We start from the raw sequence: 12,272 nt of genomic DNA, 5'->3' as shown, positions 1-12,272 counted from the left end.
CAGGGGAGTCACTGTTAGTGATTCCCCCATAGCTCAAATGCAGGGCTCATGACCACCAGGAGTTGTGTGTTCAGTATTTTAGTCCAATTTTATGGAACACCTTTCTAGTTGAGGTCTGATAGGCCTACTGAACTTCAGGTGCCTACTGAATAATTTGTTTTATCATTGCAGCAGGAATTTTAACTGAAGTTTGATTTTATACTTTGAACTGATGTTTTACTTCTTGCATTGTAAACTGCTTAAGAGACCATTGTAGTTAAGCAGTTAAATAAATAAATAAATAAATAAATAAATGCCACTGCCTATGTCTCAGGCTCCCTTTATGACATCACTATCCTTGCCTGCCATGGAAAAAAACCAAGCCACAGACAACCAGCAGCACGTCCTTAAAGAAGAAGAACTCTAAAGAAAATCCAGCCATGCCTGTGCTGCTTGCTCTGTTATGACTCATCCTTCCTCCCAGATGGCTTACATATATATAAAAAAGTATTTTCTAAATCACTACCTTCAGACTGAGAAATAGAGACTATTTGGCCAACAATTATGCAGTACTAAAATAAATAGTAATAAGAAGAAGAAAAACAACAATAATGCACACAAGTTACTGGAGGAATCTTAGACTTCAACATGTGGCTTATACTTGTCCTGACATTATTCATCTTTCTGGAGAAAAAGCAAAAGGGGGGAGAGAGCGAGAGAGAGAGAGCGCACATGCAGCACACAATGGAGCCTGGGTTCCTAAGAGCTACCTACAAGAACAGTGTTAAACATGACCTGCACTGAGCTTTAAACAAAGGATAGCACAAGGTAGCTCAGGCTTCCATCCAAAAGCATGCACAAAGAAAAAGCATAAAAAGCAGCTCTTTCTGAGCCACCTGCTCCACAAATCACTTTCAAGTGACAGCCACAAAGTTACAGTCACTCCTACAAATCCAGTGTTGATCACTGAGGTTCCTCTGTCTATGGGGCAGCCAAACCACCAAGATCTGGACTGGATCCTATCCCTCCATGGACATAGAAAGTAGCTGCCTTATTACAAAGGAATTTCAGAAATAGACTGGAAAGAGAAGTTGCTGAATTGCAACTTATTACCAAACTTCAAACCATGGAGAGACCTGGTCTGAACAAAGACATTGGATTCTTATCTCATACATGGCAAAGCTATCCCTTCTGAGTAATACCCCTCCCCACTCTCTCACTATATATAAGGGTCTGGTGACTTCCGTTTCAGTGTATCTGAAGCAGTGTGCATGCACACGAAAGCTCATACCAAGAACAAACTTAGTTGGTCTCTAAGGTGCTACTGGAAGGAATTTTTTATTTTATTTTACCATAAAGTTTGCTGTAAAATAAATTGTATGGAGTCTTTGAAATTCCACTTCTCCATTTCAATATTTAGATTATTTCAACGGTGCAACTTGCCATGAAGGAAGAGGCAGAAGATAGTCATGAGCAAGTGGCAGACAAGATGGTCTAGCTAGCAGTGCTGGACTGGGGGGGGGGGGGGGAGAGAGAATCCTTATTCAGCCATTGTCTCCCTTTGTGACCAAGCCAATTGTTCAGCTTCCCCATTCAGCAGTTTTCCATCTGTATATTAAAGCGTAATAGCTTCGCCTCAAGGGACAACATCTACCATAGACAATATTCCGCCCCACCCTCCAATGCATCCCAAATTCTTCATTTTCGCTTGTTTCACTCAAGATTAATGATGACAAAATAAATGGTTGTCTTCTCAGTTAAAAGCTCAATTTTTCACAAAATTTTGCCAATTGAATAATTACATTTTTACCATCTTAAAAACAAAAACAATCCAGAAGGGTGTGAGGGTGGGAATCAACCACACAACATTTTTGTATGCAAAAGTAAATTGGTATATTAATCTAAAGGAATGTGTGTTTCCATGAGAGGAAGAGCCTGTTCATGAGAACTTCTATACAGCAAGCAGTAACTTACGGTGCAAGCTGAGAGAGATGTTGATGGTCCACTCCTCAACGAATCCCTTGAGATTGGGGATCTTGGCACATTTCAGGATAGTTTGGGAAGAGCTGTCACCAACATGGACCCAGCAGACTGTGTCTTCTCTGTAGTTGAAATCCATGGCTGTGGTCTGCTTGGTGCTGGTGGGAGTGATATTAGGGACAGACCCACCATTCAGGAAAGTAGCCATAATGTTCTGAGAGTTGGCAATGAGTAGGATTGGAGGTCGATCTACTGGTTCTGTTGAAGAAACAGAGTTGCCAAGGATGAAACAAGGATTAGGCACCCAGATATCTGAAGAAGTGTGCATGCACACGAAAGCTCATACCAGGAACAAACTCAGTTGGTCTCTAAGGTGCTACTGGAAAGAATTTTTGATTTTGTTTTGACTACAGCAGACCAACACGGCTACCCACCTGTAACTAGGCACCCAGATGTACATCTTTCTTAAAGGACTAGCCAAGGGGCACCCCCCAGGTAACAAATTATGAGCGTGCACAAAATGTGTAAATTCCGCATCTGTAATATGTAAAAGAAACATGTAAAAAGGAGAGGAGAAAAAGGCTGTGTGATGGGGCAGTTTGTCCCGCTATCATACTGCCCAGCACCAAGTGAAAAAGCATTCACACTCAAGTGAGTTGTTTGCATAGCCCTGCACAAAAAGCAAATAACTGTAAACGTGCACTTGCACAGTGACTTTGTACATAGATTGTGTGCAAAATGTAGAGGTAAAGAGCATTTCTGGCCCTAAATGACACTCTGGGGGTCCCCAAGGAATCAAGCTGGCAACTTCCTTTATGAGAGACAACGAGATGACTGGCATCCCAAAACATTTGTGAGAAGGTCTTCCAAACTGTGCTCCGCTAATCAGAAAACATGGTGAGCACAGTAAAAGTGCTTTGTAGAGTGCAAACCAGGCGGCCACTGCTTGCCCACAAGACAGAAAACACAAGGCTGGGGGGAAATGACTGATTTGCTTACCATTCTTAGCTTTGCAGGACTTGTGATCCGGCTGGAGCAGATATCCTTCAACACAGCTGCAAACGTAGGAACCATGGTGGTTGGTGCAGGTTTGGCTACAAGTGCCATAATTAGTGCACTCATCAATATCTGTGAAGAAGAATGATAAAGTTATTACTAACCTGTTAGATATCTAATATATTTCAGTAAAATGCTGCTGTGGAAGTGCATGAATGGAGCGGAAAGACTAAGATTCAAAAAACCGAAACATTAGGATAAAAAAGTACATGCTCACTTCCTCCAAGGGCACAATACTCTGGGACACTGTCCTGCACTGGCCACTGTGAAATGAATGAAAGCTTCCCGTGAGAAAAGGAGTTTGCATTTCCATGTAAAAAGGTCATATACCGAAGAACTGATTTTGTCATAACTTGCAAGCCCCAAAAATGAAACATTTCTTAACACCCAGCTTTTAAGTGCTGTGCTCTTGAATTCAAGTGCTCTTGAATTATTAGATGCATACCTATCTCATACCTGTTTCTAGGTCTGCCCCCCCCAAAAAAAAAATGTTCACAAAGTGAAAGTGACATGTAGCTGACACACTGAAAGTGACACCAATATAACTCTCTTGTTCATCACAATTAAAAGTCCAACACTGTAACTTATTTACTGAAAGCCCTCTAATTGCTATGGAAAATCTGGATCCAGAATTCAGGACTCCTAACTGACAGCTAACAGCACTAGTTCATTATTCCATGGTATCTCTCAAGCTTGACATTTCTTCTGCTTCGTGTGAAGGCGAAAAGTCCAGATAATCATTTTAAAAACCACAACACAAATCAATCTACCATGAATTCCTACTGAAAATAAAAATGATGGGAGGGAGGAAAAGTGAAGAGAAGAAAGAGGAGACAGAGAAAATCAGAGAAAATACAAGAGATATAGAACAAACATATGTTTGTCCTCCTTAGAAGCTGCTGTCAGATGCCTGTCTTCTGCACTCTCTCCTGTTCTGTATTACGGCCGCCACCTACCTTTGCAGCTTTTCCCATCTTCTGCCAGCTGGAAGGTACTGTTGCAATAGCACTCTGGGCCATTCAGAGTCGGGGCACAATGGTGCTTGCATCCCATCTCTGTGCAGTTTTTGTAGAACTCTAAAGAAACAGGGGGTGGGGGTGGGGAGGAAAATGGCATCAGTTGGCTGCTGGGAAGATGATTTAGATTTGAACAGGTGTGGGGGAACCTGTGGCTCACTTGATGTTGCTGCACTACAACTCCCTTTATCCCTGGCCATGCTAGATGGGGCCGATGGGAGTGAGTCCAACAAACACCTGGAGGGCCACAGGTTTCCTACCCCTGGATTGGAGATTTCAGGGACATATAAAACCTAGACTAGTGACAAAATTCACTGGATATTTCTTCGGCATTAATATTCACGCACGGCACAAACAGTTGTGCAAGAAGCTACAAGGCTCATGTAGAAATCTTCCTATTGTGTTTTGTTACATGTGCATCAGTTTTAACGTAAGGTTCCCCCCTAAGTCAGGCAGGTGTACAGCAAAGAATGAGTTGCTTCGTCAAATTAGTTTTGATATTTTAGGAACCACTTAGGAAATGCAAAATGATATGCTCCAAATGAATCCAGTCACTCTCATATTCAAAAGGTTTGCGGCAATGCAACTCAACAGTTCCATTTCAAAGACGTGGTGGGAGAGCAGCTAATGGTCAAGCTTATTCTGGGCAAAATCCTGTAATATATGTCATACCTGCCCATCTCCATCTCTAATAAAGTCAATTTTTATTTATATTTTTAAATAAGCACCAGAATCTGGAGTGAAAAATTCAAGAAGATCCTAGAGGATGCTGGGGTGTGAATCTTGTATTGTCTGCAAGTTCACATCATCCACAATTATCACCCCAGGATCCTCTGCAACACTGCAAGAGTTCCTGAGGCACACCACTCGTGTTCCCCCCCCACACACACACCACTCGTTTTGATGTGGCAACAAGTCTTGGGCCAGTCCTGAAACAGCCAGGCCCACAAGTACTGTAACTGGCAGGCACCATAATTATCCAAGTCAAATCATCAGTCCACTGGGGCTGTCACAGATAGGTGGCATTGCCTTCGGTACTCAACATAACTCAAGGGAATACTGTTACCCCCACTATTTCCCATCACTCCAGATTTTTCCCAATCAAAACCAGATGTTAATATTTAACTGATTTATCATTTACAGTCAAAGTCCCTCTGGGGTCCCTGACTCCCAATAATTTCAAAAGATGTACGCAGGTGGCTTATTTATTTACTTGTTCATTCATTCAAACATTTCACTGTATAACACTTCCGTTTTAAAGATTTGCAGCAGTACAGCATTGCTGCAAACCTAGCAATAACATCATGCCACTATGCCTCATCCAAGTTATTATGTGATGCTGCAACCAAACCACATGACTGAACTATAAGAATGACAATTATTTTTAAACTGTACAGCTTAGCTGTGGAGGGAGAAAATTTGCCTGTTATTTTAGTTTTGGAAAAGTTGTTGAAGACCCAAACATTATCTTTGTAGCAAATTTAACTAAAGCACACAGAAAAAACATTTCCATTTTTACAAGTGCAGACAACAGCTCCTAAACTGCAATGATCTATTATGAACTTAGGAGAATGCCTTACACCAGCATTGTCCACTTTGACTGACAGCAGCTCTCTGCGCTTTCAAGCTTTCATATGCTGCTATCTGATCCTTTTTCGAAATGCAGATGCCAGGGATTGAACCTGGGACCTTCTGCATGCAAAGTATGCACTCCAGCACTGAGTTGTGGTCCTTCCTTGAATGCCTTCACAATTTAAAAAGCCAGTTTGCTTGCCCAGTCGTGTAAGCCACTGCACCAGACTGTATAAGTTTTTAATATAGAACAGCTGCAATATCAAACATTATGCAGGCGTCACAACTTGATCTGGGCCACTGCTACAGCGAGGCATCATGCTAATGCACTTTAGAAGCATTGTAGAAAGTTGCTAAGAACCACCAATATGGGAGGGACTAAAGATGGGAATATTTAGAGGCAGGTTTGGAGCCAACTCACTTAGACTATTCCAAAGCTACTGTGGCTATGGCAGGTCCCTCTACACTAGGGCTGGAATTTCACAACTGACTAGGCAACTGGCAGGAACGACCTTTTATTATTATCTGGGATAAGATAGACCAACTCAGCAGTTCCCAGGCACACCAACACAAATGTGATTCTACCCACAAGGTTGCAAAATGAGGGGGGAGAGGAATGAAAAGTACCCTTTTGCTGGGAATGCTAGCTACTCAAATAAGGCAGCAATAAGATAAGCTTCTGCGGCTCCAATTATTGCACAAAGGGGTCAGAAGTGTAGCTTTTGTGGCCAAAACGGACAATAATTATGTGCTACTAGAGTGCACTTCGACCTACAAATGGTTCTTTGTCTCTCTCCTCTCCCATCCACCCACCCACCCGCTCCCCCTTTCTTTCCATCCTGGGTGCCACTGCTGCCACTTCAGAGTTCAGCATTTCAAAGCTGGTTACAAGAGCAGTCCCATGCATTTATTTACAATGAATTGGTTTGCAGTGATTTCAAAATGGAATTCATTATGAAAAGAGCCTTAGGGCAAGTTTGCACATGACAGTTTCTTCTATATGCAAGCAGCCCTGAATGAACTCAAGATCTGCAGTTGTAATTAATAACGCAACCAGTACAACCAGGCAAGGGGGACTGTAACCTCCACCAGTGGCCTTTTTCATCTGTCAACTGCCTAAAAGGAAAAGAAGAGTGACATCCCAACTTCATCAGCTTTGCGCTGGCAAATACCATTTGGCTCGTACTTCCCAAGGTTCATCAGTGGCTAGTCTATCTGGAAGCTGTAATAGTGAAACAGACTCCCACGAGAGGTGGTGGACTCTCCTTTCTTGGAAGTTTTAAAGCAGAAGTTGGATGGCCACCTGTCATGTATGATCCAGTTTGAGATTCCTGCGTTGCAGGGGGTTGGACTAGATTACCCTCGGGATTCCTTCCAACTCTACAATTCTACGATTCTATGCTTAAGAAAAAGAAGAGTTTGGATTTGATATCCCGCTTTATGACTACCCGAAGGAGTCTCAAAGCAGCTAACATTCTCCTTTCCCTTCCTCCTCCACAAGTAAGGCTGAGAGACTTCAAAGAAGTGTGACTAGCCCAAGGTCACCCAGCAGCTGCATGTGGAAGAGCGGAGATGCAAACCCGGTTCCCCAGATTACGAGTCTACCGCTCTTAACCACTACACCACACTGGCTCTCTGTGTCTTAAAAGAATGATGAGACTGCTAGGGTCCTAGCCATCAGTGTGGCTAGGACCAACTGGGTTCCTTCCACCCACAATATATCTATCAGCAGCCACTCAAAAAGCAATTATACTTGGCCACTACATTTGCATGTTTGGTTTCCTCTTCCCTATGTCATCCTTTGTTCCCTTTTTTGTCAAATCAATTAGTTTGTAAGCATTCTGGTGAGGGCCTATTTTGATTCTTTCTATCATTTATCAGAATTTTATGTTGAATAATCATGCTGGCAGTATGATGGCTGCTAAGAGCAACCAATGTTAGGTTATATATTTTGCCAGGTAAGCACAAAGGCTGCTTGTGCATAGGTGAAAATGTCACATGAATGGAGTCTTTGGGTTTTCTCTCTTATTTTACTCTTCCACCTGCTTTTGTTACTCTCTTAGCCCATGTCAGCAAAGCAGCTGACACTCAGAAATGGATGAGAGATTTGCTCTCTGTGTCTCCCAGGGGGCACTTCAATACTATGCCATTGCAAGCCACTCTATCCACTGTTGCAACTACCCACACATATTGAGGAATCAGATGGCTACATATTTAATTTCCATAATTCCAGCCTCCTGGACATCAAAACCATCAGTGACTTAAAAAAAAAGAGAGAGCGCACATGAAAGAATATAAAGGTTCTGAAAAGCCCTTAATATGGTATCCCACTGAACCCTGGAGTGATTTCATGGTGTTCCCAAAATGTGATTCATTTCTTAAACACCGAGGTCACAAAGTATTGAACACCAGCCAGGGGATACTTGGAAGGAGATAGCACTTCCATCAAGGTTTTCTGATATGCCTGGCTTTCACAGTTTAACTATTATTAATGCCTGCAATAAATGCTAATAAAATTACCATCTGCCCCAGATTTTCCCCAATAAAACAGAAAATAAACTGGGGCCAATAATGAACACTCCATAATGGAGGTTTCCCTTAATTTCTCCATTAAACCATGACAATTCAAGATTCAACCAAGAGAAAGTTTCTCCAGCAGTGTGAATACTATTTATTCCTTCAGTAGGTACAAGCCAAGATGGTCCCAGGATACAGCAGGATAGCTATGATATTCCTGAAAATCTGATGCCAGGAAACATGGAAATAGCACCTCCAGTGTAATCTGTCCATGTTTAGTTGCACTTCTGAACATGATGTACTACTGTTTTACTTTGTATTTTATTTCATATATTGAGTGTTATGTTAAGCCAATTCACTTCTGGGCTCAATTCAAAGCACTGGTTTTATCCTATAAAGCTTTACATAGCTTGGGACCCCAATACCTTACAGAATGGCATTTCCCCTATGAGCCTGCCTGCACCCTGATATCATCATAAGCCCTTCTCAGTGCAGCAGACCAGAGGCTAGAGACAAAAGAACAGGTTTTTTCAGTAGTGGCTCCCAATTTATGGAATGTTCTTCCCAGTGAGACATGCCCAATGCCAACATTGACATATTTTCAGTGCCAGACAAAGGCATTTCTCTTCTTCCAGGCATTAGACTATTCATATCTGCAACAGTTGGTGATACAGTATATTCTGGTGTATAAGACTACTTTTTAATCCAGGAAAATCTTCTCAAAAGTCGGGGGTCGTCTTATACGCCGGGTGGAAAATCTGTGGCCGAGAATATCTCAAACTCTGTATTTTAACTGGAAAAGTTAGGGGTCGTCTTATACGCCCAGTCGTCTTATACGGTACTTTTCTTGGGTAATTCTTTGGTGGTCAAGATTATCTTCAGCTGGGAAGAGAGGGTATTGTCTGGTCACCTTTACTTCTTTCATCTGGTTTGAAATATTTTTTGTGTTGGAATTTTTGTACTGTACTGTGTGCAATTGTTATACTGTGCCCATAGTCCAATTTGACTGGACTTAACCGTCCAGGGGTCCTTTACCTTTAGGGACACAGGTAGCGCTGTGGTCTAAACCACCAAGCCTCTTGGGCTTGCCGATTGTAAGGTTGGTGGTTTGAATTCACATGACGTGGTGAGCTCCCATTGTTCTGTCCTAGCTTCTGCCAACCTAGCAGTTCAAAAGCACACCAGTGCAAGTAGATAAATACATACCGCTTCAGCAGGAAGGTAAATGTTATTTCCATGCACTCTGGCTTCCGTCACAGTGTTGCACCAGAAACAGTTTAGTCATGCTAGTCACATGACCCAGAAAGCTGTCTGTGGACAAACACCAGCTCCCTTGGCCTGAAGCGAGATGAGCACCGCAACTCATAGTTCAATTCAACTGGACTTAACAATCCAGGGGTGCTTTACCTTTACCTAAACTGTACTGTGGTATTTTATTTTTGAAAGCAGCTTTGAGACTTATTGTGGAAAGCAACTAATTAATTACGTAAGTATTTTGTTTTCAAGAACATAAGAATGTAACAAGAGTGTGCTGGATCAGGCTAAATGGCCCATCTAACCCAACATCCTGTTCTCACAGTGGCCAACCCCTGCTGGTCTTTATTGGGCCACTAGCAGGAAACAAGACTACTGCATTCTTTTCAACCATCTTGTTTTCACCTATGCCAAACAAATGCTCTCAATTTAGCATGGTTTTTATTTATTTAGTTTTATATTAAATTTCCAATAGCCATTACATAACTGGCACCTGTGCATGCATAGACAGAGAGAGATTCCATAAGGAAAACAATGTTCAGTTGTGATGTCATAGTAATTGAAGACACACTGCCAAAGCAATGTGACCTAAGATGCAAGGTTTTCAAGTTGTATCATAAACCTATCCTCCTTAAAAAAAAAATGCTGTAAAACTGTTATGATCTCAACTTTCAGTTTTAAAAGGGGGTAGGTGGGCGTGTTGAAGTTCTAGAAGTCACAACCACAGCAGAAAAATTGAGGAAGACAAAATGATTCATGGACATCACATGCTTTTTTTAAGCATAAAAGAGTAGAAGGAGAGAGGGCAGGGGGTGTAGAGTCTAATCCTCCAGAGTTACACTATCTCCAAGGACGCTTGAAGGCTCCATTGCCAAACTGCTCTTACCATGATCAGTACGTTTCTCCTAATGCTCATCTGAAAATACCGGTAATCAAATCAGTTGATTTAATTTTAAGGATAAAACGGGGGGGGGGGAGACTTTGTAAGGTCTGCCCCCAAATCAATTTTAGTGCTATAGCATGTTTTTAAAACAAAAAACTCCAATGCACAAAAAACAAAGGTTGTATCCACCACTAGACCTACTCAAAGTACACTTGTTGCAATTAATGACCCTAAGTTAATCACATTCATCAATTGTAATGGGCCTGCTCCAAGTGTAGCATTTCATATATCCCAAAGAACAGCAAATCCCCTTTGGCCCCATTCATGTGGAGCTGAATTGTAGAGTTGGAAGGGACCCTGAGGGTCATCTAGTCCAACTCCCAGCACTGCAGGAATATGCAGTTGGCCCATATGGGGATCGAACCCGCAACCTTGGTGTTATCAGCACTACACTCTAACCAACTGAGCTGCACCCATCCACAGTATTTTGGAATCCAGCCAGCACAATGGAGGACCCACCCCCACCATTCATTTGACGCCAATGGAATTACACATCATAAACAACATTGATTAAACCCAGGGCATTGGGGATAATTACATTGCCTTAACCTCACTGACAATGGCATGGTTTGTTTGTTTTTAATAAGCTCTGAGCAAACAGCCTTAAGGAAAGTTTCTTTGCTAAGCATACACAGTTCAGACAACTTTTTGCAGACATTGCCTATGGACATCAGGGCACCAACCAGGCTATTGCCAGGACACATTCTGATCCCCTCCCTTTGCATGGAATAGTTATGCATTTTTGTTGCACACCAATAAGCAGCATCCCTTGGGGATCCACCATGTTGCCGCTCCAAGAGGAGGATCCCAAAGTGCAGCCGGTTGCAGTTGCCCAGGTAACTCACTGACGGCTTTGCATGCTTCTGGGCAGTGCTTTTTTCCTGGCAGTACGTGCCGGGAAATTTTAAAATGCCTGTGAGTGTGCAGCGGCCATTTTAAGTGAGGGCACTGGGCACCTTATGGAGGCCTACTGCGGGCTCTGATGATGTCAGCAGGCAATCTGCCTTTCTATTGGATGCTGTTGGAGTCTTCATTCCTTTTGCTGGTGAGGTATAATAGGCGCGCCACTTTTTCCCCTTTATCTTTTATTTTAGGTATGACAGATGTGGGTTTTTTAAATTTTTATTATGCCAGATCCTTCCTTGATGGTCAAGTTACGCTTTGTCCTAATTTGATGTTGTTTGGTGCAGCGGTTACGGAGAACATAGGTTTCCGGTGGACATGCAATGGGAACATTTTTATATATATAGAAGACATGCTCCTGATAACTCTACTGTGTGCTTGTAAAGAAGCTGCCCAGATTTGCACACTGTACATATCAAGCACTCTATGATTTGACTTTCTATTAATAAAAGCAGCTCTCCTTTGCAAGGAGTCATAAGCGTGCAGACATGTTCTGGCTTTGATCTTTGGTCTTTGAATGACTCATCAAGTTGTCATTTATACCTCTGTTTTTACATTCTGAGGATGCTTTGGGGAGGGTGGGAAGGATTCTGCTCATCAAAGAGCCATTAATACCAGGGAGCGGTGCTACGGAGAGTGGTGCTCACTTTGGGTTTAAATTGTTTTGCTTGGCTTTTTAACTCCTGTTATTCTGCCTGGTATGGCACCAGATCTTACATCCATAGTGATTATATAGATATGTTGGATTGGTCGATTAGATGATAATGTTAGAAGCTACAGTGGTGAGATAGGAGGATAAATGCCAATTATTTTAAAGTATTTAAAAATGAAAAATTGATTTATTTTCACAATTAATTTGGACTTAAATACAACAACATTGTCTCTTTAAAAAATAACAACCCGGTTTTACAATGAAATATAAATTTAATGCTAAAGTCTATGCTTAAATTCTCTTAAAGATTAATCAATTACCATCTTATCAAACACCCTGTGTCAATTTTTCTGTGTAAAAGATTAAACTATGTGGGAAAATACCTGACTTGATGTCAAGC

The 12,272-nt window shown here is 41.9% G+C and overlaps 1 protein-coding gene across 5 annotated transcripts in view; it reads right to left on the bottom strand.

The window, feature by feature from the left end:
• The window catches only part of LRP1 (LDL receptor related protein 1), a 314,902-nt gene that overhangs the window by 177,615 nt on the left and 125,015 nt on the right, over positions 1–12,272 (bottom strand). For all 5 annotated transcript variants that reach the window (XM_033137230.1, XM_033137222.1, XM_033137247.1 and 2 more), the window contains 3 exons: positions 3,972–4,091; positions 2,959–3,087; positions 1,954–2,217 (listed from right to left, as the gene is read on the bottom strand). In XM_033137230.1, the coding sequence (XP_032993121.1) occupies positions 1,954–2,217; positions 2,959–3,087; positions 3,972–4,091 (513 nt within the window). The remainder of the gene's footprint in view (positions 1–1,953; positions 2,218–2,958; positions 3,088–3,971; positions 4,092–12,272) is intronic.

The sequence above is a fragment of the Lacerta agilis genome, chromosome 2, assembly GCF_009819535.1.
Source record: "Lacerta agilis isolate rLacAgi1 chromosome 2, rLacAgi1.pri, whole genome shotgun sequence".
NCBI classification, from domain to species: domain Eukaryota; kingdom Metazoa; phylum Chordata; class Lepidosauria; order Squamata; family Lacertidae; genus Lacerta; species Lacerta agilis.
The sequence above is the reverse complement of the archived record's forward strand: the minus strand, read 5'-3'. Positions and strand labels throughout refer to the sequence as shown.